We start from the raw sequence: 27690 nt of genomic DNA on the forward strand, positions 1-27690 counted from the left end.
CACTTCTCCCTGCAGACTGTGCGTGAGCCAGGCTGGCGCTCAACAGGGACAGTCTGTGTCATGCCTGGCACCCACACCAGGGAAGGCCCAACTCCTTCTGAGAAGTGACCTCAATATGACACATGAAATGCTGATGCCACAACCTGCCATCACCATCAGAGAGTGAATGGAGAGCTACAGTTCCTAGAATATCCCTCCAGCCAGCAATGAGGCAACACTGATACCTTCTGAAAGCTCACCTCTATATCCAGACACACATGCCCATTTGCTAGATTGGGAATAAATAAGTTTATAGAGGGAATTCTTCAAAATTAGCTTTCTTAAGGACGGTTCTGTCTCTCCGTTTCATTTTCCTTACAGAGATGTTGCAAAAAAGAGACAGTACCAAAGGCAAGTTCAAATGAGAAGCAAAACAACATCAGATTTGTTAGGGCCAGGAGTTCAAAATCAAGACCTTTCTTCTTGTCCATCCAATACCCAGAAGTAGATGCAACGTGACAAAATGTGTTTTGTTTCAGGCCACCTAATTTCATTTTTCTAAATAAGTAAATAAAGCTCCAGAATGCCCTTTTTGCCTTATCACCAAAAAGCCAAATTTGGGGGTGTTTGAGAGTCTGTTCGTCCTTTCTAATGAGCAGGTCACATCATTCAAAGAATATGATAAACACTGAAAACTGAAAGCAGCAACGAACACAGGACTTCTGTATCATGTGTCTCCCAGTTCCATTTCATATTACCTTTCGAATAATGCTAACAGTACTCTCATGTATTTTGTACAAATTACTTGGCGGTCGTTACTCTCAAAAATAAGCAGAACACAAACCCTGTGAACTTGCAGAAATCTCCTAATTGATTTTGCTTCATTTGCCTTCCAGCCCCTTTATGGACCATGAGTTCAGCCCTCTCTCCTTAATGTGATTTTCACAAAGAACACAGCTCAGTTACCCTGATCCATCATTTACTCTACAGAAACAACACCGAAGCTTCTGTAGATGTTAACCTGAACAGCTGAGTGGGAGCACAGAGGAAGAATGCTTACAGGCATGCACATCATACATTCAGTCAACACCAAGCCAAGGTACCAGGAGCAGATCTTCCTGTCATTAACAGATTAACAACACAGTTAACTCCTACATGAAAGAAATGCAAGCTAAGAGGAGCAGTGTGTACAGGACACAGAGTTCAGAAGAGCGCGCACTCAGGACAAGTTGTCAGGATTAATGTAAATCTGTTTTCATCATTTTAATGTTTGTTTCTTGATGCTGAATTTGAATTAAGGGAATGAAAAGAATTAAACCTACTGCAACAGGTTAGCAACTCTGCAATACATGAAGATGAGAAGCCTTAAAACGTTCATCACTACCAGGAAGAAGCATGAATCCAACCATCCCTATACACGGGCTGGGGCAGAAACGGACGATTCAGGTAACATTTTATTTGCTCTTTCAAAGTCACCGCAACGGGTTGCCCAAGGAGGCTGTGGATGCCCCATCCCTGCAGGCATTCAAGGCCAGGCTGGATGTGGCTCTGGGCAGCCTGGGCTGCTGGTTGGCGACCTGCACACAGCAGGGGGTTGGAATTGGATGAGCACTGTGCTCTTTTCAGCCCAGGTCATTCTGTGATTCTGAGAGAAAAGACCACATGAGAATCAGGAACAGTATGGAAGTATTTTAATTTTAACTACTTGTTTCTGGTTTTGGTTTTTTTTTTTTTTTTTCTGGTCATGTTTTGCATGTTTGATTAAGGGGAGGAAATTAAAAGTGGAAGAATAACAGGTCAGGTTGGGGTCTTCCAAAGACGATACTAAAGCCAACTCTACAGGTAGGACAGAAATCCTTTTAAACTCACAAAATTCTAACTAAAAGCAAATTCCTCACCCTTATTGAGGTCTTACGTTAATGTACCCATTAAGAACACATACTGAAAATACACTTCAAAAGACTGCATGTTGAAATCTTGATTCCTTTGGAGTCAGAAAGGTCTATAGGGAGACCGAAAGGAACAAACATTGCCTACAAGTTCCCCCGTAAAACAGCAGGTATTTGGTTATTTCATCCTGAGAAGCAGCAAACAGGGATGATTTCTCCCCTTGCAGAACAACTGAATTACAAATACACCAGTATACATAAGAAGATTTTTAACAAAAATTAGGTAGCACAAGGAAAGCTTCCATCTCGATGGAGATAGTGGACTTCAGATTCTATTCTCTTTCCTTGTATCTGCAGTGCATCCTTTGACTGCCAAACATGCCCTTAAATCACAACCATCTCATTAGGCCAGGTTGAAAACTAGATAAAAACAAAGAGAAATGTCCAAATTCTTACCTGGAGTCAAACCAAGAGTGTTGGTTTTTATTTTTATTTTATTTTATTTTAATTTCACTTTATAACGAAATTGTTTTCTACAATACCTCCTAATTTTTCTCACCTTTTGTGACACAAGCAACATCTGTTCTGTTATTCAAACCTCATGGTGTGAATCAGAAGTAATCCCAAGTTGCATTACACATTGCAAGCATTGCCAAAAATCCAACCAGGTGAACATGCTGAGCAACTCAATCCAATGCAATCCTTGTTAAAGTCAATGGCAAACAATTTCCACCTTTTCTTCCTTTAGAATCAACTCAGGACCACACAAGTCAGTTACCAGCAGTGAGGATTAGCATCTCACCACCACCGTACTGCTCCCATTCCTCAGAGTATGAAAAACATCACAGAACAACCACGAAAATCCTGAAAACAGTCATTCTAATTGCACTACAAATACCTGATGAAAGGTGGCATAATTATAGCAAGACAGCCTGTGTCAAAACAAAGTTACAGATTTTAATCCTGGCTGGATAAATAGTAGGGTCTATCATCACTAGCTGTAGCAGGTCTCTGCTCCATTACCATTAGAAAAGATCCTACTGCAGAAAAATAGGATCCCTTCCACCCTCAGAATCAGACTCTTCTGACTGACTCGATACTTTCATTACACATTAAGTAGCTCTGAGGCCATTTGATTGATTTAAGGAAGACCTATCACAGCAGGTCAGCAGCAGGCCAAGCCGTGACAGCAAAGCTACTCTGCGTTTCAGACGATGGGACTGAGGGGCGTGGAGGAAAAACGATCATTCTGTAAACCTCTGTCCCATTTCCAGCAACGTAACAACATGCAGTCCCACAAAAAATAGGTCCAATGAAGCTATTCTGGCAGAGAATGGGCAGAAGCTATTTGGACCTTGATTATTAAATGAGAAACTCTACAAAATATAAATGCAAAATCTGAGCAATTCAACATTTGCAGTGAAATAATGGCAAGGCAGCATCATTCCCTCATCAGTTCTCTGCAACTGGTATTACTGCCCTTTAAGGAAAAAGAAAAAAGAAGAAATGATGACAAATTCTTTAAATGCTCTCTTACTGCAGCAGCTAGCTTGGCCCACAGTTGAAACAAATCATATATTCTAACAGTTGAATCAGAAATTGGATTTCATGGGCTAAAATGACAATTCTGCTCTGAGAATCAGAAGAGATTACTACCTCTCCTCTGCTACACAGCTTCAGCATGAAAATGCTCACTGTATTTTTATATCCCTACTTGTCACCTGGAATTAATGGATTCCACAGCTTTCCATACCATCACATCTGCTTGTCTGTAATCTTTCGTTTCACTTCTTTATATTTGGATTACTCCTTAAAAACAGTCCTATTTCTTTTATAGGAATGCTTTTTTTTTTCTCCTTTTTTTTTTTTTTAAACCACCAAGCTCTCCCTCCCCCTTCTTTGTTTAAAACACACAGCACTTTTCTGCAAAAGCCACAAAAAATGCCATTAAAAAGGGATACAAGAAAACAGCTCAATCAATTCTTAATTTTCAGTGCTGATATTCAGCAAATTCAGGCAACATTAATGCAAACAGACTAATACAGACTGCAACAGTTCACACCCTGCAAAAATGTGGCCTATTCACTGCAAACAGAGGAAAAACCCCAAAGGATTTTATATTCCACACACATTTGGCCTTACGTTTATCTAATCAGATCATTATTTCCATATAGACATCCACTCCGTTTTCCGGAACAGCAATTAAGCCATAAAATTAACACCTAAAAATAGCTTCTTATTGTCCTTTCTATGTGAAAAGCTCCAGCCTGGTTGCATGCTCCACCAGACAGTTCACAGATCAGAAATCTACAAATCTACCTCCAAATCCACATTCTCAACAAAGCACGCTAACATTACAGATGAAAACACAGAATCCTTACCTACGAGCTGCATTCTTTCAAATGTTAAATGGTTTTATTTCCTTTCTGCCTATCGTGCCCAATGCCTGGACATATTTCAGCCTGACTTCCAAATATTTGTTTTTCTTTCTCTCTCTCTTTCTCTCTCTCTCTCACCGCACGGCATCCGCAGTTATACAGCATTACTTACATTCTCTTCCACATTAAAAAAAATAAATAAATAAATTAAAAAATAAAAATAAAAATAAAAATCAGACATTACATGAAAGGCAAAGAAAGAGACAGCCCATTTCAAAGCATCTGGCAAGCCTCCCCTGGCAGGCTGCCAAGCCTCTGCTAAATCTTCCTCTCTTTTGGAGCATGCTCACTCCACGCCAACAGAATGTTGCTGTGGCAACACCGTAGGCAGCCTCCAAGTATGAACAGCCATTCTGTTTTCGCTGTGACAAAACCACACGCTGCAGGGGAAGTGAAAGGGAAACGATATTTGACCTTCCTCAGGAGAGGGACTTCACTGGATTTTTCTGTATAAAGAACCAAACGTTGCCAAGCGTATCGTGAAAACGGCCAGAAACAAAGGAAAAACAAACAAATCCCACCAGCGATCCCCTCCTCCAACTTCATTACTAATTTAGCATCAACATTAGAAACAGGTAGCAGGTATAAAAGGAACAAGGAGAAACAAGTTTTTGATGACAAGAAACTGGTTGCGGAAAATCACTTAAAATAATGCTGAAATTTTGCTGTAAATCTCCACTGAGAATTAAACTCCCTCCACTTGGTACCATCCCTAACCTGTAATATTAGAGATCAGAAAAAAGCTAATGCTGTGACTCACATATAAAGGTAAGTATTGCACTGCTTTTGGTGTCTTAGGCAGCAAAGAGCTCTAACAGGCACTGTGCATTAGCTCCTGCTTTGTTGGCCTGGCAATTTTGCTTTTGTAGTTTAGTCTGTCTTCTCATCAAACTACGATTTTCAGAAACAAGATACTTTCTTACATGATCGACATAGGAAGTTCAAAAGAAAAATACAAAGCTATCTTTATAGTGTTGGATCACAAATGTTTGCTTCGGCATCCATTTGCTCGTTTTTCTTTCACCCAGATTCTTTCCATCACTCTTTTCTGCCTTTTATTCTTTATTTCTGACCAGGAGCAAAGGGAGGATGCACAGCTCTGAAAACACACTGAAGTTAAGACAGAGCAGAACTTTATGAAGTGGAATACCTTTAAACATGCATGTTATTCTACTATCTGTGAAGAGTAACTGAAATTGCCCAGACTTACCAGCACTTCTTCATTTTTCTCTTCTCTTTTTATTTCCTCTTCATCAGTTTCTGCAGCAGCTCCATCTTCCTCATCACTGCTAGAGGATTCCATAATTTCACTTATGTCCATCTTCCAGTTCCGAGGAACCACCTTTGTGCTGAGAAACGTGCTTGCTTCCTGAAGCCCTACAGAAGAAAGGGCCCTATGTTAACCTCATCCCAAGTATTTATAATCAGAAAGCATTTTTTAATTTCCTTTTCATACTCTTATAAATTAACAAAGCAAAAATGATAGTAAGTGATGGAGTAGCTTTAAACGCTCAGTCTACGTAGTACATACTTAAAGACAGATTTTAAAGATGAAGTATCAGAACTTCAAGGAGCTTAGATTTGAGAGCATCCATCTGTGTTTTTCACCCAGAGGGTGGTGAGGCACTGGCACAGGTTGCCCAAGGAGGCTGTGGATGCCCCATCCCTGCAGGCATTCAAGGCCAGGCTGGATGTGGCTCTGGGCAGCCTGGGCTGCTGGTTGGTGACCTGCACACAGCAGGGGGTTGGAGCTGGATGAGCACTGTGCTCCTTTGCAACCCAGGCCATTCTATGACTCTGTGGTATTTCCTAGACACATCCTCATGAGCACTACTAAGACTTGCATCTAGCAATTTACACAGCATCAAAGATCTTTACTTATCCACATTTTCCACGTAACTGCAAAGCTGTTTTGTTTCTGTATGAAAGTGGCAAATACTGCAGTAAAACCAATTAAAAACAAACAAAAGCCCCAAACCATCACAGTTAAGATACCATGGATTTCTTTGCTCTTTTTAAGAGATCTTCATGCCTTAAAGTTTAGATTGCAAAAACAAACAAACAAACAAACCCCACACCAACATTTTGTCAAAGAAAGCTGCTTAAGGAGATTCTGTCCCATTCATGTCTGGAACATCAGAGAACCATTCTGATGAATAAGGGAGTGATGGTACAGGGAGAAGTCATGCTTGTATAGCAGGAATACCTCGAATTCCTTTTCTTCAACAAGGAGGAATCAGAAGATTACCCAAAAGAGGGACATACTGCAATGAACCATTCAAAGCTTTGCTAGAGATGAAAAAGCACCAGCACCTAATAACTGCTGGTAGAGTTCCTGTACTCTGAAATAATTAATAAGAAGAAAGCACATGGGAAATCTTAAATCAAACCACCTCAAGCTGTCTTACTTGCATTATGTAAAGAAGCTGCTCCACATCTTTACTCAAAACAAAGGAACTCTTGGTGGTGGTTTTTCTCATTTGTGTATTTGTTTTTTAAATAAACGTTGGAACCCTTCCCCTTCAAAAATGATATGTTTTGACTGGGATGAACAGCACTAAAAGTTTAAGATTTACATTAAGGTGAGAAACTGGCCTTCACAAGCTCAGGAAAAACACGAATTCTGCAGTCACATCATCCATCCATTCAGAAAATCACCCTCTGTAATTATGGTCTTTAATCAAACGTTAATTTCAGGCTATTGACATAAGCTATTCTATTAAAGGTTACACTTCCATGCCTGGGTACTTTTCATTTAAAGACAAAAAGTGTTCCAACTATAGTGTAAATCATTGGTTCCAGGAGAGGTAACTCTGTATGTCATTTTTCAGTGACATTTCAAACACTGTACCTTCAAAATCACCTTTTTAATTTGCATAAATTTGGAGTGGAATGAAAGAAGGAAACAAAACCAAATAAGCAACACTTCTATTAGTTGCTATGTTATTAATTAGGCAGTTGTATCCAAAGCTTTTCAAATTTATCACATTTAAAGCTGTTTGCAGAACAGATGACCAGGAGAATTCTCTTCAAACCAACATGCAGTTGTTACTCTGCAAAAGTTAACGTTACTGCTGGCTAAGTCTACGTTTTTAAAACACCTAGAATTTACTCAAATTTACCTTTTTTAGGTGAGGACTCCGATTTTGGTAAGTTTAGAGCATCTACTTCTTTAATGTCTTTTCTTGCTACTGAATAACTGAAAAAAAACAAGTTCTGTTACTTTTATAACACAGTGAAACAAGTATTTGACCCATACATACAGACTTCTAAAAATTCTAGTATTTCTTACTCAGTTTCAAGCTCCTTTCCTACAAGTAAATGTAAGGCATTTGTTACTGTGGTCCCTCGTACAAGATTTAGAACCAGAATAAGTTCCCAATATTCACGTCCGAAATTCAGATAATGAAGGAATACTTATAATAAAGAAAAACATGTACAGTTTCTACATGGCAAACATTCAGCCTGCACACATTTGCGAAGTTGAAATACTCTAAAAAGACTGAAAACATTTTCTAAATCCAAAAGACACCATCAATAGCTGCTACCCAGAACAGCAATGAGTTAAAAGGAAACGAGCATTCTATTTCCAAAACACATTTCCACTAGCACAGAACAAGGCAAACTCACACATCTGCATTGATACACTGCTGCCAAACTAGCAAAATATATGGAAATTGTTCTGTTCTAAAGTTATAAAAACTACTCAGTTACTGAATTACTATAATATAAATGCTAACCAACCTGCAAGGAAAGCCTTACAAGTGAGTTATTACAATAAGTTTGTTTTTCTTCTTTCGCTGTATTCAGAAAAAGTGGAGTAAAGCCTCAGGAATTGGAGGCTGCCATTTTCTGAAGTTAAAGCCATAATACTATGGGGGAAAAAAAAGAGTAGAACAGAGCCAGGCTGCATGCTTTTCCAACAACACTGTACCTTCAGTATTCAGAGCCAAATTAATCTAGGAGGCTGATGATGTGTCTACATTCAGAAGCAAAACTGAATGCCTTCTGCTACCTGAAATGTGTTTCAGTGACCAAATCCTCGTCCCTGAGTCAACACTGTGGCTACTAGAAATCACAACAGTGAGGAAGAAGAGTGCCAGGTGGCCTTCACCAAGGATGTTTCTGGTTACAGTATGCTGAGACAGATGCACTAGAAGTGCATGAGAAAAGACAAACAAGGGGAAGCAACCTTCACAAACAGTCTTAATATTCTTCTGAATATACTTTTCCTTAAGTAACACACGTCTCTCCCACCATCCACTCATCCACTCACAGTTTTTTCAAGGCGGTATGGGGGCAGGAAAGAAAAGGTTGGAAGACCTTTCTTTCCTTTTCCCAGAACTCTTGACTGAGATTCTATAAGTATTAATTAATAATAATTAATAAATTAATAAATTAATAAATAATAATTAAACTGTTAATTTACATCCACTTAAAATTTAGAAGTGGATTAAATACTTTTTAAACTTTGCTATTTAAACAGCAATGACATCTGGGCACACGATGTAATGGGTCAATCAGGTATTGAAGCTACTGCAACAGACACACGTGACAGTTGTAGTAGTTAAGACATTAATGATATTTCTTGAAAGTGAAACACACTTTACAGGACAGGAATGACCAGAAGTTAACATCTAGTAGTTTGTTTTTTGAAGTTGCTGACTTCTCTTTCCTCTCTGAAGGCACCGAATTCTGTACCAATCCGTAGTACAAATACAACATAGAGGGGGAAGCAGGGAGAGCACAAAGAAGAAATTAGCTGGAATTGAACTATGAGTGATAAAGGCTAAAAAAATATACATATAAATTCCCTTAAATTGGAATTAAGCAATAACTATGCATGTTACTCAAAATGTACAATATTGCAAGCCTTCTTAAGTGTGAAGAACCATTTGTTTGCACTTCACATCGCAAAGGAACAGCAACTGTATACAAGCAACAACACACAAAGTTGGACCCTCCACTTTTGGATAAAGCTATTAACACCTCCAGAAGCAAGGTCTTATATAGGAAAAGAATGAAGAAGTAGTAAATCTAATAAAGGTAAGCTGTTACTTACAATTTGGAATCTGCAAAGGATCGGACTAAACACTGGTCCTTTTTCACTGTGACGTCATCATTACAGCTGGGAGAAACAACCTGAAGTTTCAAATAAAACATTTTTTTTTAAAGCAGAAAAGAAAATGAAATAGCTTTTCTTGAAAGGAATGACAGCAGGAAAAGAGCTGCTTCCTTCTTTCTTCCAGCGTAATTTTCAGCTCTGAGAAAAGCAACATACTCCAGTTGATATTAGCAGGGCCAAAAATAACAAATTACAAGAAGTAGTTTATCTCAAGCTATTTACTCTACTTGTCATGCACAAGCTGGAAAAGTTTACTATTTCATTTGTAAACTCAAACTACTCCTCTACAGAGCTGACACTGCATTGTCCTATGCATGCACTCAGTCTTTTCTCCTGTTCATAGAAGAACTGCTCGCAGCAACTATTCAAACCAACAACAAAAGTTACAGGCCTATTTACTTTATATCAAATTCTGATCTGAGGGATTCAGCCTAAGAGATAAGTAGCTTGGGTTCTTTTGGTTGGTTTTTTTTGTTTGTTTGTTAGTTTGTTTTTTGAGATGTAGCTAATATAAACCAGTACAGATTCCAATGCATTCTTCCACAGCAGTATTATCTCCAGAAGTCTAAAAAGGTGCTATAAATTCAATTGCAGCATTTGTATCACCACAAACAAGTTTACATTTTACTCCAGACCACACATGTGGACAAAAACACATTGAATGCAGATAAACTCCTGGATCTATCAGAATTCAGTGGAAGGTGGACCACCCCATTCAGATGAGGCAGACAGACAAAAAGACTTTCCTGCTTCTCAGCTCACAGACAGCTACACAGCCACTAAGGAAGGTAATCCCCTACCTGGAACCACGTAAATTTCAAATCTGCTGTTCATAAAACAATATATAGCAATCAGAAGACACATTGCAACACCACATTTCACATTTTAAACTGAGGTACAGCTGCTAACTCAACTGTGCACCCTGTATTAAATATCTGCAAAACTCTGTGAACAAAATCTGTCCATCTGTTCAATGCTCCAAGCAACAATCACATCTTTTTTGAGTGACAGAAGATGCATATTAAGCTTGTCTAACACTATCAGAAAAGTCTACTTAAGAAAAAAAACTTGTTATGTGTATCTATAAATTGTTTTGGGCTTACAGAGGATCTGCCTTTACAGTACAAGCAAAGGCACTTGAATTTAGTCAATAATTATTGTTAGAGAAGGTAATAAAAAGGATCAATCAATGTAGTCAGATGAAAATAGTAGCCAGCCTACTGCTAGATGAACTGGCCGTGTCATGTAGCTGCATGCATGATAAGAACTTGTAGTTAAACCTGAAAGCCTAAGGAAAAAGGCAATCATTAAACACCAAGAAAAAATTCATGACATATCAATCATTTCACGTACAGTTTTGACTGACTTAAGAGCCATCAAACTGTAAGTTATACACAAACATTCATTGTTGTTCTCCTACTGTTCACAGACACTGTAGAATATTTGGATTTTTAGAGAATATGGGCAGCACAGCTGGCCTGACTGCATTCACAGCTTTGCTGCAGAAGTGTGCAAACTGTTCAAACCAAGAAAACTGTTATAGGAACAGTGCAGCAAATTGGATTATATTCTTGTCAGAAAACAGTAGTGTGAAATTAAAGATTTCAATGTTTTAAACAACTTACCAAAGCTGGATACCAGTCTGCCTTCTCAGAATTACAGGTCACACTCACAACTTTGCCAAGCAGTTCATCATTGAGACGCCTTTTATCTTCATCCTCTTCTTCACTACTTTCTTCTTCCTTTTCATCTTCAGTTCTGAATTATTAAAACATACAATATTTTAAAGTTTTCACCTGAGGTTAATATTTGAAAGCAAAAATACTTAACAGCCAGATCTTCCTTGTTTTTCTGCAAGGACTCAGAAATAAAATTATAATTTTAAGAACTGAAATTGCTGGAAATACTCCTAAGTAACAAATGCACTGACTTAAAGGATTCTTGTAGAAATTCTTTCCAAATAGTAGCATTTTACCACAGCATCATGTTGGAATTGGAGATGTGAATCAGCATATGATTGCACAGTGACATGAAACAAAAGGGAAAGAATCTCCACCCTTAAAATTTAAAAGCACCTTTTTTCCTATTTTATAAAGCAGCTTAAAAATCCCACATTTCCTGACATGACTTCGTGTTATGTGAAAGGAGAATGGACAGCCTTAAGGCTACTGCAAGGGACAAAAACAGCAACAATAAAACATCCATTTCATACTACAGCTAAAATATCAACAAGTCTGCATGAACTGAACTTCTCAGTCTATAATCTTTGTATGCAGCTCACATGATGATCCATCCACAGAATCACAAGGCTGGAAACGACCTGCAAGATCATCTAGTCCAATCACCCTCCCATTCCTATTAGTACCACAAGCACTGTGTGCTTGTCCAGACTGTTACAGCTTTAACTGAACTACAGTTTTAGCAAAGGACACTGAAGTGAAGGAACAGAGCACTAACAAAACTCACACAGGAAGAGAAGATCTCCTTCCTCTATTAGATTTCTTCCCAATAACTGGAGTTCCAAAGTGCTCTGGGTTGGTTAGTGGCAATTGATCGAGTGTCTACGTGAACAAAGAAGAAACAAAGTTAATTTGCAGTTTCTCATATGAAAAAAAATTAACCGTCTACTACCCAGTTCTCAGTGTATGTCCATCATCTTACCTCACTTTCTGCAAAGTGCCTTTCTCCCTTCAAGCATAATGAAGTTCGTCTCAAGGTCCTTTCGTCACCATCATCGAAAACTAGAACGCAAGCAAGAAAACATGTTGGCAGAAAATGATCCCAAACTGACAAAGCAAGTCTACTGTTCATCATGCAATTTAGAATACTCTCTAGAACACGATTTCAAAGACCTTCACTTTGACATTTATTTGGTTCACAAACACAAGGGAGGTGTTCAAGATTCAGCCTCAGGAGGGGTAACACTCAAATTCACATCAGTGCCCAGGAAGGCTTTTGGAAGCTGTAGCTTTAATCTAATTTAGACATCCACCTTATCAATACATTGCACTTCTTCAAACCACAGCTACTGGCTGTATACCAGTTACTATTATCTAACAGCGTTCTTTCCTTTTTTGTTGTTCTTGCTTTTAAATTACCCATTTATTCCTCACTTATTCTTTTGATTCCCCTCCTTTTAATTCTCTTTCTCCTGCTGCACAGAACTCAGAATTGACAGAATTCAGAAAGAAGATTTAGTAGACAAATAAAGATGTTAAGGGTAAGGCAAAAGGAAGTTCCACCAGTTTCCAATATGCAGCTGAAGAAGTCCAGGACACTCTGAGTTCACTGTAAGTTTTGCCTGAGAAATATCTACCCTTCAGTCACTTTAAAACATTTTCACTAAGATTTCCATTAAGATAAGGAAAGAAAAGTTATTAGTTTCCCCACTTGCTGAATTTTACTTTAAATGTTTTGGTACCTACAGTTTGAAGTAAGCAACAATATTCCTTTTATCTCAAATATGTCACAGAAATAGCTTGTATTTTAAGGAACACACAATATTTTGGCAACATGGTTCAGATGTTCAGATGTCCCATGTTCTGGTTCAGATCCCTCTGCATGAGCCACAAGAACGGGCTCTTTTCACAGAGCAGAGACCAGGTGGCTGCAGTCGGTCTGGTAAGTTAAAAGTTTATTTGTATGGGTCAAAGGGCAGAATACTATTCTATATTTAAACTACTTGAAATGTGCTTTGTCCAGTAACTAACTTTTTTTTTTTTAATTAAAATAAGAAAGTGTAAAGAGCATTGTGTTTATCAATGCAGTAATTCTGGCATACTTCTATTAAAAAAAAATATGAAATTACATGATTTGTTAGCAAAAAGTACAGTTTAGTCACAGCAAGAAAAGCATTTCTCTCACTTGTCAACAGAATAGAATGGTCATATTCTCAATCCTAGATTGAAACCTTGGACTGGAATAATACTGCAATAACAGCTCATAATAACATATGAATACAAACTTAGTTAAGCTTGATAAGATAAGCATTGAGATTGTTAGAATCTCAGAGTGGAGATAGTGCTGCTGTACATTGCAATACTGAATTATCTTAATGGCTTGTGTCATTATGCAGTACACAGAAAGCAAATCCTGAACCCTAACATTTTAAGAACAGCAGAAAGATATATGCCTAATTAGCCATATTAACCTTTTCAAAGCCTTTAAAATACGAATCCCACGAAGACCTGTCAATCTCAGTGCCAATACAATACTCTCAAAATCCTCTGGTTTGGCTGACAGCTGAAGGAAGCCAGCACTGATGCACTTTGCACTGAAGTCTGAGGTCTCCCCCTCAGCAGCGTACGAGATGTTTACATCTTATATACGTTTCAGCCCTTTGATCTTTAATTGCCACCCAATCTGTACATAATATTCATACATACACTTTGATAGAATGCAGTGGTATACTTTCAGGGACCCTACAAGTACCTGCAATTTCTCATTGTTATGAAGAGGTTTAAAAGCAGATCATCATCATTATGCTTTACTGAACACATTCAGAACTGAAGTCAAAGCACTTCACAAACACGGTTTTAGGGAACAGAAGGCTGGTGATTAGCAATAGGTAACTTTATTGGAAACAGCAAACAGGATCTGATACTTGGCAGTAAAGAAAAAATACAATCAGTCTATCTTATTCCTACTTCCAGAAGTATCACCTTCATAAGTTTCTACGTCACCTCCACAGGCAAATACGACTCCTCCTCTTGGAAGGAATCTGACTTAATCAGAAGCATGCCTTGATACTGTCAGCACCTTTTCAGAGATACACCTTCCTGAAGATAAGTAGGCCTCGTGCTTCCATCTCAGGTGCCTTTTTCTGAAAAATCTACTTCACAAAACATACTGCTCATATTGCCTCCACCCCGTGCACAACTTTTAAATGCAAGTCCTAAGGGCTTTAGGAGAATGTCTTTTCACCATACAAATATTATACATGCTATGGATTTAAGAGATATAAGCAGTAGATGAGATAGCAGAGTTTTGTCTATGCACTACATCAATAGTATAATAGCTATCATTGCAGAAGAACATAATAGGATCTTAAATTAAAACTGAACATTCATTCTTCTTTGCCTATATTAACAAGTATGACTGTTTAGGTAAAATGCCTAGTACTAACAAAGAGATAAAAACTGTTGAACTGATGCTGAACAACTTATATGAATTGCTTTATTGTTTCCCAAACAGGTCATTGTTACACCTCCAAATTCTCTGACAGCAGAAATGCTTACATGCTGTATTCCTTAAGGAAGGCTGCTGAACAGTCAGGCATACAAAGGAGGAAAGGAAATGGAAAGCAGGGATCTCTCTCTCCATGCCCACCTAATTCAGCCATCGAAAGATGCATTCACAGTGTCACAATATTTATCACACAAGGGGGACTTAAAGTCCTGTCTCCCTAAAGAAGCAGAAGCCCTTTATGTGCCACTGCTGCCTAACCCTGAAGAGGGCACGTACTCACCGGGGCAACAGCCATTTCCCAGCTGTCTGCTCCAGCAAATACTTCTGGGAAGAGAGCAATACCTCCTAGCCAGGAAACTAACTCTACTTTTTAAGAGTCAATCTGACAAAGTAGGAATGACAGGAGGAAAAGCTGGCCAGAGGCCTTTCTTCCAAGGCGTGTTATTTAACCAAGAACACTGACAGAAGGAGAAGAAAGATGACTAAGCAGCACAGCCTGGAGGAACAGTCTCTATTCTGTTTGTTCTCATTCAATTCCCAAGAATGCCCTATATGGAGCGCAGTATGTTCCATATACAGCATTGTTAAACAAAACAAAAATGGAACAAAATGGAAAACTTCAGACTTTTGCTGCAACCCAGCCTTGTCAGTAACAACAGGTAACAAACAGAAGTGGATGCACTCCTGTCCATGGAAGCTTAGGCAAGCCAAAGCTATGACAGAAAAACAAAATTCTCCATTGGGAATCATTGCAGTACTTTCAGTAAGCTAGGAAAACAAATATCTCAAAAACTCCCTCTTAAAAATTGAGTCCATCAAACATGCATTAAGCAGTGTAGCTTTCCACCAGCCCTGGATTAGCAGTTATCCTCCATTCCCTGGCTGCAGCAGGCCCATGCATGTCTCTATAAGCTATTAGCAACAGTAACACTAATCCTAACCCTGCCCTCACAAAAACACTATCTCAACATCCGTTCTCATTTGGTTATAAAGGAAATATTAAAAAGCCAACTAATCCAAAAAGTGCTTAAAAACCAGGGAGAAACTCACCCCAAGCTACTGCAGATCAGTCATCTTATAAATATCTTATTTATATATATCACAAGATTACGGGAAAAAAGAAAAAGAAATAAAGAGAACAAAGCAGGAGAGCAGTGGTAACATACTTGAAATAGTTACATTACTTGAACACACAGCAATCAGTCTTACCAGAACAAGGCAGTTTTGTAACATACAAGTGAATACAGAAAGTAACCCTCCGGGCTGCATCAGCTTGCTAACTTCAAATCCAACAAGTTACGTTACTGTCCTTGCTCAAAAGAGGAGAGATTCCACACTGCATAGCAAGCAAACGTTTTTATTTTATTACTCTTCCTATTCAAAGTTTTCTAAACCTACCAAGACAATGAAAGTATATGCCAACAAATAAAAACTGTGTCACTATTTCACTAGTTGCCTAAGGTGTATCAGCTATCAGAGATGCTACCCATGAATCATCCACAAACATGTGAAAGCTTTTTAGCTTTTTGTTTTTCAACTACAGAAACAATATAGAAAGTACTAGGATTCAGGCTGCACTTGTTGAATAACCCTGCAGATAAGGACTGCACTAATCACTGATTCATCGTTGTAATAAGATGCTGCAATGGATTGTGCTCCTCCAGAGACCAAGCAATTCAGTGATGTGTTATATTTTAGAAAAAGAAAACAACTCTAGAGGAACTGTTCCTCTGCTCAGGTATGTATGAAATATCCCTGAAAGCACCAAAGAATAAATCTTGAGATTCCTCCTACATAAGGCTATCATCTTATAAGAACCTACTGCCTGAAAGCCTTTTTTCTGAGATGTTATAGTAATCTTACTATCGTTACATAGATTTGGAAGGAAAAAAAAAACACCTCCCTGCATTTAGCAAAACAGTACAGTATTACTGTATTGTACTTCTACAGTATTATTTATACATAATAACTTTGCTATAATGCACTGTCCACATTGTAACAAAGATGGTTTACAAGCAAGGGTTCCATGCCATGAGTTGTAACAAGGCTCAGTTGCTATACTTCCCCTCCCATACGTGCTCTCTACCTGCAGGTGCTGGTAGCACAAAATGCTGTGCTGCTCTTTTATTTCCCAGATTCTTCAGAAAGCAACCAACGCAGCTGTGGCACAGTTCTGTGTGTGCTGCAGACACACTTGATCCACGATACGCCCCATGGAGTGATGCTGGTAAATATGGGATTTCTTCAAAATCCAAGCAAGCAGCATTTTGGAGACGAAAAGAAAGTGGTGGTGGGTCAGGGAGGATTGCAGCAGCAGAGAAGTGGGGGTGACTGGACACTTCCCCTGCCACACTCGTCCTTTAGGATTCCTGGGTGACGCATGCATAGCCAGAAGATGAAGCGATGCATCTGGACTGTACAACTCAACAGGATGCTGGGAAGAAGAACTGGTCCAACCAGCCACACAAACACAACTCCAGCCTTGCACATACTACAAAAAGCCTGCTGTAGACATTATGAAAAGACAAACTGGCAAGACTCTGGAATGGATGAAATCTAGTGACTGATAGCTTCTATCACCCTCCAGACAGGAGTAAGGCTGCATCCAACATTTCCTAAACGTGACACCCCACAGTGACACAACTTGTGGCCAAGACCTCATTTCCACAACAACCCAGACCACCCAAACTTCACCTGCATAGGGATGAGCAGTCAGGTATCAACTCCCCTCTCTTCCCCCAGCACACACACTCAGATAACAGCATTCCCTGCAAAATGCCCCAGTGACCACAAGAGAGGAGAAGTTACCCCATGTGAATCTGCAGGGCAGCCCAAGCAAGGGGAGGGTGCTCACAGAGGTCTCACAAGTGGTGTTTGGCCCACAGCACAACCAGATGGGCCACACTGATGTACAGCACTGCACCAGAGCCAAAAAGGGAAACTCTTTTGGCTTTGCAGATTCACGCAGCATTTAAAAGAATGAGCAAAATTAATTACTATTTATACTAAAATATTCTGCCATTTCAAGATAATTTTTAAAAAGATGCCTTACATAAAAGCCAGAAAGCCATAGTTCTCAAAGAAATAAAAAAAACCACACTGCTTTTTACTCCAAATGGTATAAAAAGCACTACTGTGACAGCAAGGTCTACTAGAAACCACAAGTGCTCATCAATGCTTTTAATTTCTGTATTTTCCCTACATTGCAGAGCTAAAATGATTAAAGCTAGCTGTATGTCTTCTCTTTCTTTAGAAAGACTTTTCCATGATTTTATCTTTCGGAAGACACGATACAATGTATTTGGTCTGGTTTTACTTTCATTGAAAGCTGCAGCAGTGGTTAAATCTTCAATGAGAGACCTAAGCATATGCAGGTTACTGGTATTATCAAGAGGAAGGTGATACTTGTTTTGATGAGGCAAGAAAAGAGACTGATTTAAAGCAACTCTTCACTGAAGAAGTGAAATACAGTTTTGTACTTTTATGCAGACACTACGTTACTTTCAGCTTTGAAAAGAAGTTATACAAAAGTGCTTCCTTAAACTTATACACAAGGATTTCTGCTTTGTGACATTCTGGTAATGGCAGTAAAACTCCAGAAAAGATTACAGCAGAAAAATATAACTATGTGCAGTGTGATGTTTGACCTGTTTTACAAATTAACAGAGAATCAGGTGGGTGTACACTAAGTTAGCAGCAATTCAAACGTGGCTCAGCCGAAAACAGATCTGACAGACTGCTCTAATGCTAGGTAATTATCACTGAGCAATATATCCAGCACTTCAAAAGCATCAATGCAGCACTTCAAAAAATTGCAAGTTCATTTAAAATAATTAAGTTTTAAAAGACTAAAAACTCAACCGAGCCATTTGTTACCCCAGGAACTTACACTGCTAGCCCTGCCGTCTCCCTATAGACTCCATCGAGCAGACAAGAGGGCTGAGTTGTGCAACTCAGTTTTCCAGGCTTTGTTAAGTCCTCACCCCCAACAGCTGTGTCTCTTCACCTACTTGAGCACTCAGAGATTTTTGAAGGCATTTCAAGTACTCCAGTTGAAAATTTCAACACGACTAAATGGCTACAATAACACCATTGCTAGATGTGGTACCAGGTGAAACAGCCATTTCAGAGCAGCTACCATTACAAGAATAAAAGAGATCCTTACTTATTTTGGGCAGATGGACACCACTAACAGGCAGAACTCATGTTAGAAGAGATTTTGTGGATCTGTTATGCTGATGACAAAAGCAAATTATTATTTATTTATAAACCCACATATATTACTGACCTCTCTACCCTTATCAGTCATAGTTTTAAATCACAAAGAGGTGATGATCCATAGAACAGAAATTAAATGCTACAGGAGCACATACTAAAAGCAAGCTTTCTCCTGTGCTTCTAACTCAAGCCTGACCACAGTTCAGGAAAACATTTCAGAACTGGAAAAGCTGTTTAATCCACTTCCCTTTCAAGTTTTTAGCTTTGACTGAATCGTCAATAAGACTGCCAAGGAGCACAGCCACCATCTATTAAAGGGGAACCAATTCAGCTCTTGTTTACTTGACAGCAACATAAACATACACTCCATACTTATCCAAAGCTTTCTACAAAGTTACAACAGGACAAGCAGGCTAAAAAAAAGGCTTATTTCTCACACTCTGACATCTCTGTACTCAAGCTAAAGCACTTCCACTACTATCCAAGTTAAAGAGCCAAGTTATGAAGATACAAAATTCTCAATCTGCTTACCTTGGTCAACATCACCTCTGCTTTCAATATCAATAAACACGACACCATGTACTACTCATGACAATTTTAGGAAGATCTGAATGCAATTCCAGCATGCTACAATTGTATTTTCAGATGTATGGGTACCCTATATGCCACATTGCACACTGACTTATCATGGAATTACTTAAATCCCCTCTCATTCCCAGCAGCTCCAAAGTTCTACAAAATCCTAGCAGCCTTAGTAAATTTGCATATGAAAAAACATGCAACTTTACTGTCCTCTATTCTATCTGTCCAAAGATAAAAAAGGTAGTAGGGGTTCACCAAATATGTTACATTGCAGTGTAAGGCCAAAAGGACTCAGAAGTAAGTCTGCCTTTTCCACCTGAGTACCACAACTTTACAGCTTAATCTAGAATTCTAGAGCAATGTATATCCTTGAAAGGAAAAAAAAAAGATCACAGAATCACAAAGTAGTTAAGGTTGGAAATGAGCTCTGGTCATAGAATGGCCTGGGTTGCAAAGGAGCACAGTGCTCATCCAGTTCCAACCCCCTGCTATGTGCAGGGTCGCCAACCAGCAGCCCAGGCTGCCCAGAGCCACATCCAGCCTGGTCTGGGCCACTCAGAGCAGGGCTTTTAAAGAGCAGCTGGCTTTTAAAGACCTCCAAACAAGAAATCCCAGAACCTCTGGGCAGGCTGTGCTTGGTCACCTGCACAGCAAGTAGGCCCTTCCTGATATTTGTTAACAATATATGAGAATTAAAAAAATAAAAATGCAAAGAGCAGTGAGCACTGTCAACTGGAAAGTCAACCAGCTCATATTTATAGCACACAATAATAATAAACGCCTCATGATAAACTCTTCCAAATTATTTCCATTGACAGTCTTATCTTGATCCCATCAAAGACTAAATAATCTCATCTACTGCAAAGGGAAAGTTGGACTACTGAAAGTACTGTCTATCTTAAAACAAACAAACAACACAAAACCAAAATAAAACTGATATCCCACGCTATATGGGACTCTTCAGCAGGGTACTGAAGAATATGAAGATAAAACTGAACTGTGTGCAAGGATATTAAGAAGAAGCAAGTACTGAACAAAAATAGTGGAGTAGAATGGCAGAATATACAGTACAATTAAGAATAGTGCATTTCCTCCAAGTTGGATACTTGGAAAGCTATTCGATCCAGTTACTGTGGTTGTTTTTGTTTGCTTATATGGTATCACCTGAATGTTGCAGGCCACTCCAGTGACAGAGCTATTTCAGAAAAGCCCAGGTATCAGAATGAGCAATTCTATTTATTCAAACTAATGAAGTTTCTCTTTCAGTGAATCCTTATTCAACGCTGACATTTTGATGATTGTGCGTTCTGAGGTTTGCGTCAGTAACTAAAAAACGCTGCCTCCTGCAGGAGAAGCAAATTTGTTTTCTATTTTATTTTAGATTGAATCATTATTTGAAAAAGTTTTAAGGCAACAGTTAATTTTAAGTTACAAAAAAAGGTCCCCTCTTTTCTCTTTAGGTGCAATGGCAATTTCTTTAAAAATAAGTTCCTTTCTTCTGTTACTTCATACCAAACACAACCCTCAACTTTCAGCTCTACGCAAAACAGAGGAATCACTTCCAAGGGTACAGAAGCTGTGGGTGCTGCTGCTGCTTTTGTAAGACTGCATACAGTGAAAGAACACTTGCAAGCCAGTCAGTCAACACGTGTCACAAATATTCAGCCAGAAGTGCTATTTTGAAGTTTGTCTTAAAATCTGCAAAAGCCATTCTGAATTCCATTGAGTGAAACCACCATCAGCATATGGATGTTGTGCCAAATAAAACTTGTCTGCTGAGCCCTTTGCTACAACCTCCTTCAACATCAAATTATTATTCTATTTTTAAGGAAACAAGATCTGGAAGACTTAAAGTTCCCTTCGAAATCTCAGCTCTTACAAAACAGAATATAATTACTTATGTTATTATCTATAATTAGAAATGTATTATTCAAAGATTAGAGACTGTCAACGAAAGCATGTGGCTACTTACCTACAGTATACCAGCTAGCATCTGTTAACTTGCTGATAACAGCTTCTTGAAAGGATCCATCAGGCATTTTGGTTTCAACCATGGCACCAACCTGCAAAAAGGGGTATCCCAAGGTTACACATAATCCAGAACTCAAATGAAAGAGACAGAACTCACAAAAGCATTAATTCTTCTAGTAAGGCAGGATTTTATTTTGATAATGTTGAAGATTCATTTTAGCTAAACGTTACTTTGTGAAATGTAGTTGCATAGCTGGTAAGAACAAAGGTTCTTAAGATGAACTCTGGTTAAACAATAAAGCAGTAAGGATCTTGGGACAACTAATTTCAGCACGGCTTATTCCGTAACAAGAAATAGTACAAGGCTAATTGGAAATAAGTATTCAATTATTCAAAGTAACTCGTATTTCACTGTTGATGTGTGTTACCAATGTTCCTTACACTTTAAAACACTTCTAACATTATTCTTTATTGTTGTACCATCAGCTAGATCAGACTAACACACAGCAGTGTTTGTGCAGGCACTACTAAAGATGATCTCTAAAAATTTGCAGTCAGTGTTCTATAATGCAGCTGTTTTAGCAGACAACTTTCAGCTCCTGTAAAAACACAAATCAACATGCATTTTTATATAAAATACATAAACTACTTTAAAAACACTTTCAGAACACTCGTGTTTATTACTGTCTAACAGGTTTGAAATTACCCTCGTGGAATCAGGATCTCTGTTGCTTATAACAGGTTTCAAAAGCAGCATGTGCAGTTCTGTTGGCATATGAAGCATGCTACATGGAGAACACAAGAGCCTCCAAAAACTACAGGAGTTAGGACTATTCAGAATCAACCCAACCAAAAGCAATGGGCCTCCTCCTGTTGATTTACTATGAGATAAAGCAATAAAAGGCATGCAATATACATACTCTTAGAGGTCCTTTCACTTGATCATCTTGAACTAACTGAGTTGAGTTATCCCCCTTCAGGACCACCTGAAAGACATTCATAAACTTGTTTATGCATTCCTTATTTGTAATGGTATATGAAAAGTCTAAGAACAGAAGTAGCAAATGCAGAAAATCAACTTTTTCTCCATCAAACACAGTCAAACATTACTGTGAATGCAAAACCCTCGGCACAGATGGCCTTATTCACAGGAAGGCCCAAGCAGCACACTGAACACTCATCCTGAAACACTACAGTCAAAGAGGGCAAATAAAACAACAGGTGCTCCAATGAAAAGAACTGAAGCTTTCAATGCGAGTTTAGATACTGATGCACCCCAGGGTACACCTGGAACTCAGCCTAGAGATCAGATGATTCACGTGCTTTTTCTCTACTTTACCCACAGCACTTCGTTGACAACACACTGAGTAGTGAACTGCAATCAAAATACAATGCTCTGTGTATAAAAAACTTACTGAGGAATCACTGAACAGACCACACCACCACCGCTGCTACCATGAACGGGAGAAAGTTTCTATGGTAAAGATGCGAACCACTGAAAGCGTGATTAAAATAAGGATGGGTTGAAAAAGAGGAAGTAAAACAATTTTCCCTTTAAAATCCTGTGTTTGAGAGAGTAAGCATCATGACACAGAAGGAACAGAAGCCTGTGCAAGCTGAATCCCTGAGTTTGCACAGACTCAGCTCAGAAACATAGAAGATGAATATTTAGATGTTAGCACGCTGTTTCACTGCCATTTTCATAGCAAAAAGACCCACCTGAGTACCCAGGATGTACTAACCAACAATTCCCAAATTCCTATCCTTTTTCAGGAATCAAAAACCCAAGCAATTTCCTTTCCACCAATAAGATGTCCAGTTTTTGTGCTCCCCTCTCTTTATCAGATAAGCACAATTTACATTGCAGCTATATTTATAAAAGCCAGTAGCATGTTGAAATGCACCCTGCAGTAATATGAATTCATAATAACCTGGTTCAATTAGTTTTTATTTACAATTCTCTATCAGCATCGAGATGAATACAAGTCGTCCTGCTACTCAGGAAAAGCCTGATGGATCCTCTGGACTTAGGAGGCACACTGGGCTGTGCCCACACACTCTTCATTAAAATATCAGGCTTATTGCTACAACTTCAACTGTTCTTTTACAATTCAGACACAGCAACAGGAATTGTTACCAAGTCAGAGCAGCCTCGTGTACCTACAAGTCTTGATCATGGAGTAATAAAGCACATCGTTGGATAGAGAAAAAGAAGCACACATCTACAAACAGCCTTAACGCTCAGATACTCAGACCAAAGACAAGAAAAATGAAGGATGTCAATTCAGGAAGGGCAGCACGCTGCTTTCTAGGAAGCAACTCATTCACACAGATTTCAAAGAAGGGCACGAATTTCTAACAGTACTCACTAAGAACAGGAGAAAAGTCTGAAAGATCTGAATTGCTTGATTTTTTAAACCATGACAAGAACTCTGACAGAAGCAATGAGCTCCACCTATGTAACTGAAGAGGCTGACAGCTTGCTCTACTTGATCTAAGCATTAAAGCATATGAAAACTTAGATGTACAGTTATAAAAAGAAGCTTTCATCTCTATTTAGCAAGGTTTTGAGGGTCACTAATGCCTTGTTTACATATCCTGGACAGTTATCTAGAAGTGGAAAGACTCAAGGGAACAAACCAAGCTCTGTATTTACTTTGCATTCTTAACTCTTATTTAACTAGGTTTGACTCTTGTTTTCCCACATTAGCATGAACAATAGAACTGCAACAGTAAAATAATGACCTTCATTTTTGTTTGTTTTGGCATAAGACCTGTAAACAGAAATGAATATTAAGTGTCAGTACTACGCTTGCACAGGAACTTAGCTACAGTTTTGCATGCTGCTTTGAAAGCAGCAGCAAGATGCTGGAAACTAACAAATACTCTTCTGGACATCTCAAAAACCTGATCTAAAAAGGTTCTTTTGCATTTTTTTTTTTTTGTTCTTATGTTGATTTATTATAGCACAGCCTCTCAAGTAAAACTGACTGTCAGTTGGAATGAAAGGGAATTTTTGCTTCTGAAGAGTTTGCTCTTATTACTCATGTAAAGCCATAAGCCTCTAAGAGAACCTTCAAAACTGACTGCTGTGAAACTGATGCATTCATAAACAGGAGACAACTGTGATCAGGAATTGAGCAGCATAGACAGGTAATGTTTAAGCCCAGTCCTGTTTCAGCATCCTCCTGAACACAGATATGGAAAAATAACAACATGAAAACAATAACTGCACAAACATTCAAATGCTCTTAAAAGTCAAAAAGTAAAGCAATGAACATTCCCTATCTTCAGGATTTTGATCTTCTCTGACAGCTCTTTCAACACAGCGCTTTAACAAAGCCAGCACAAACCACAGCATACTACCTTGACTTTCACAAGCCTTTTCACTGTCTTAATCTTTGCCTCGCAGAAGGCACCACGGTACTTGGCACTGACATCCGTTCCCACTGTCAGGTAGGCAGGCTCATCTGCTGCCTAGTGAGGAGCAAAAAAAAACAGGAACAAAGTTTAGTTCTTAGTTCTTTTTACAGCTACAGCATCGCACATTCGATTTTCCATCTGAAGTTCTTGATCATTACGTGACAAACAACGTCTGTATTCATAACTACCTTCAGACTGCTCTTTAAAAAAGTAAAGAAACGAGTTACAGGAAGTTTGGCTTCACATAGTGAGGTTGACCCCCGATTCTGTCAGCCTAATTGCTCTCCCAATGTAAAGGACCAACCAAAAAACACCTTATTACTTTCCGTGGTATGCTCAGCATAGCTCTGGGGGTGCTGAGCTCATATTAAAGCACCTCATTATGAAAAAGGTAATAATAATCAATAAAAATGACAACTCAAAAGAATTAAAGAAGGGAAATCTTTTAACAGCAGAACTGCAGCATAAAAGATAACTGCACTTTTTCCTGTTGAAACCAATTTGGTGAGGCAGATAATTTGAGGCTGCTATCGTACCAATATCTACAATTACGTCTATACCATTCTATATATAGGAGTTTTTCTCCTGCCGACTAAACGGAGACCTCTAGAGAGATTTACTCTCATCTCTGTGAGCAGTTGTTTTTCTTGAAATCCTTTATGAAAGCTGAATCGCCTCGTTAAGGGGAAGAACTATTTCTCCTCACCTTTTCCTTAATCTGGACTTTATTACTCCAAACCTCACTTTATTGGGCGTGTGTGAAGCGGTAAACAAGGCCAGAAGCAGCACGCCAAAACGTCCATCGGGACAGGAAATCAACGCACAGCATTAAGGAACTGCTTTGCTGCTGTTTAATTGAAGGCAAGAAAAGTTTCTCTCTCTTTTGTGCACTGCCCCGTCTTTGTACTGGCATAAAAAAAAAAACAACCCAGCAGCAGCACAGGCGGGACAAAAGCTGTGGTTTTGCAAACTTGCAATAGCAGCTGCTGATGCAGGAAGCATTTAAAGGCAGCACTCCGAGGACGGCAACTCAGAGCGTTTCCAGACAACTGCAGCTGAAACAGCAGCGAAAAACGAAGTTACCTCAAGGAAAGGAAAAGGAGAGAGAGAGAGAGTTCGTACCTTCATTTTTCCCGGTTACGTGAGGGATTCCAGCTCCGAGCCGTCTCCTCGCCGCACAGCCGGGCAGGGAAGCGCTGCAACACAAGAGCGGGATCGGCCGAGGGTCTGCGGCCGTCAGAGGGCGGCGGGCGGGAGCCTCCGCCCGTCCCGGGCCGCTCGGTGCGCGTCACGTCGCCATTGCTCCCGCTCCCGGCGGCGGCTGCGGGGCGGGGAGGGCCCCGAGGCGGCAACTCCTGACGGAGGGGCGGCGGGGCCCGGCCTGCCTCCCGCCTTCCCCGCCCCTCCCCGGCCCTCGCAACTTTCCGCGGCCCGCCGAGCCGCTCCTCCCCGCCCCCCTCGGCCGCCAGCGTTGGGGCTGAGGGGAGCGGGACGAGAAAACCGCCCCCCCTCCTCCCCCCCACCACCACCATACCGCGCACCCGGGGCTGAGGGGAACGGGAGCGAGCGCCGAGCGGCTTGGAGGCGGAGTTCGGAGTCCCCGTTCCCGCTGCCCGCTTCGCTGTTGGGGGAAGGGAGAGGCGGCCGTCCCACTCCGTTCAGCCCCAGGCCGTCCCTCGCGGGGCCGGGCGCTCCCCCGGGACGGCGGCGGAGTTGCTGCTGCCGAGCCGCCCTCGACCGTTTCCTACCTGGAAAGTCGCAGCGAAGTGGGCAGCGCCCGGCTCGGCGCCGCAGTCTCCCTCCGCGACGACGACAGCCCCGCGAGCGGCGGCGCTGAGCGCGGCCCCGCTCCGCCCCCTCCTCTCAGCCCGGACTCGCAGCGGATCGCCAGCGACGAGCCCAATAACAAGCTGTTGAGCAGAATCGGTCCTCCTCGAACTCTCATTGGCCCCCTCGTGACGCCCCGGGGGCTCTGCCCCGCCCGGATTGGGCGCCGCGGACGGCACCCCCATTGGTCCCCGAGAGCCAGGCGGAACCTATTGGACAGCCACGGACGCAGGTAGAGCCACGGAGACTTTTCATTGGCTTTTAGCTGGAGCGCCCGTCGATTGGCGGCGGTTGAAGTGAAGTCAGCGCTCCCGAGCCTCTGATTGGTGAGAGCTGGATCCGGATGTAGCTGTGAACGAGTCGATTGGCCAAGCTCGGGGGTCAGGAAGAGCAACGGCGCGACGCGATTGGCGCTAACCGTCTCTTAGAAACGCGGTGGGGCGGGGACGAGAGGAAGAGCGGAGAGGGGGCGCGGGCGGAGATGGCGTCCTGCGGCGGCGGCGGGCCGGGACGCTCGACGCGCATGCGCGGCGGTCAGCCTCCCGGCGCCATTTTGTGTGAGGCGCTTTCCCATTTTAGGCCGCGGCGGGGAGGCGGCGGGAGTGGTCGGCGCCTTTCCCGCGGGGTGGGCAGCGGCGGGGCTGAGCTCTGCACCCTCACTGAGGCGGCGAGCCCGGCGGTGGTGAGCTCTTTCCAGCGCTCCGAGGAGACGGCGCGACGCTTCGCCTTCACGGCCCTTCGAGTGATGGCGGTGACGGTCGCTCCCGCTCGGCCGCGATGGCGGAGCGCGCCCGGCCGGCCCCGGAAGTGTAGCGGTGACGGAGGGTCCCTCTGGCGGAGCTCGGCGGAACCGCTGGGGCCGGGAAGGCGCTGAGGCGTCAGGTAGGGAGTGCCGGGGATTGCTCGGTCTGTCAGCCCGCAGTGGGAGGCGGAGAGGCCCCGGCCCTGCTGTGGAGCTGCGCTGTTCGGCGGGCTCGGAGGCTTCGGAGGCTCTCGTTGCTCGCAGGCAGTGCTGATGCTGTTGTGAAGCCATCTGGGGGCTTCAGCTGCA

The 27690-nt window shown here is 40.9% G+C and overlaps 1 protein-coding gene across 11 annotated transcripts in view; it reads right to left on the reverse strand.

The window, feature by feature from the left end:
• Window positions 1-26731, reverse strand: part of ARID4A (AT-rich interaction domain 4A) — a 53364-nt gene extending 26633 nt beyond the window's left edge. For 8 of the 11 annotated variants that reach the window (XM_052695533.1, XM_052695527.1, XM_052695530.1 and 5 more), the window contains exons 1-11: window positions 26561-26731; window positions 25935-26008; window positions 24756-24866; window positions 22310-22375; window positions 21391-21481; window positions 12093-12172; window positions 11898-11992; window positions 11057-11189; window positions 9369-9448; window positions 7429-7505; window positions 5517-5683 (exon numbers count right to left, since the gene is read on the reverse strand). In XM_052695533.1, coding sequence (XP_052551493.1) covers window positions 5517-5683; window positions 7429-7505; window positions 9369-9448; window positions 11057-11189; window positions 11898-11992; window positions 12093-12172; window positions 21391-21481; window positions 22310-22375; window positions 24756-24866; window positions 25935-25940 — 906 coding nt within the window. In that variant the 5' untranslated portion in view covers window positions 25941-26008; window positions 26561-26731. The remainder of the gene's footprint in view (window positions 1-5516; window positions 5684-7428; window positions 7506-9368; window positions 9449-11056; window positions 11190-11897; window positions 11993-12092; window positions 12173-21390; window positions 21482-22309; window positions 22376-24755; window positions 24867-25934; window positions 26009-26560) is intronic. The other 3 variants (XM_052695537.1, XM_052695535.1, XM_052695534.1) reach the window with 1 other exon arrangement.
• Window positions 26732-27690: the final 959 nt, after the last annotated feature.

This window comes from Tympanuchus pallidicinctus, unplaced genomic scaffold (genome assembly GCF_026119805.1).
Source record: "Tympanuchus pallidicinctus isolate F22 unplaced genomic scaffold, pur_lepc_1.0 scaffold3, whole genome shotgun sequence".
Classification (NCBI taxonomy): domain Eukaryota; kingdom Metazoa; phylum Chordata; class Aves; order Galliformes; family Phasianidae; genus Tympanuchus; species Tympanuchus pallidicinctus.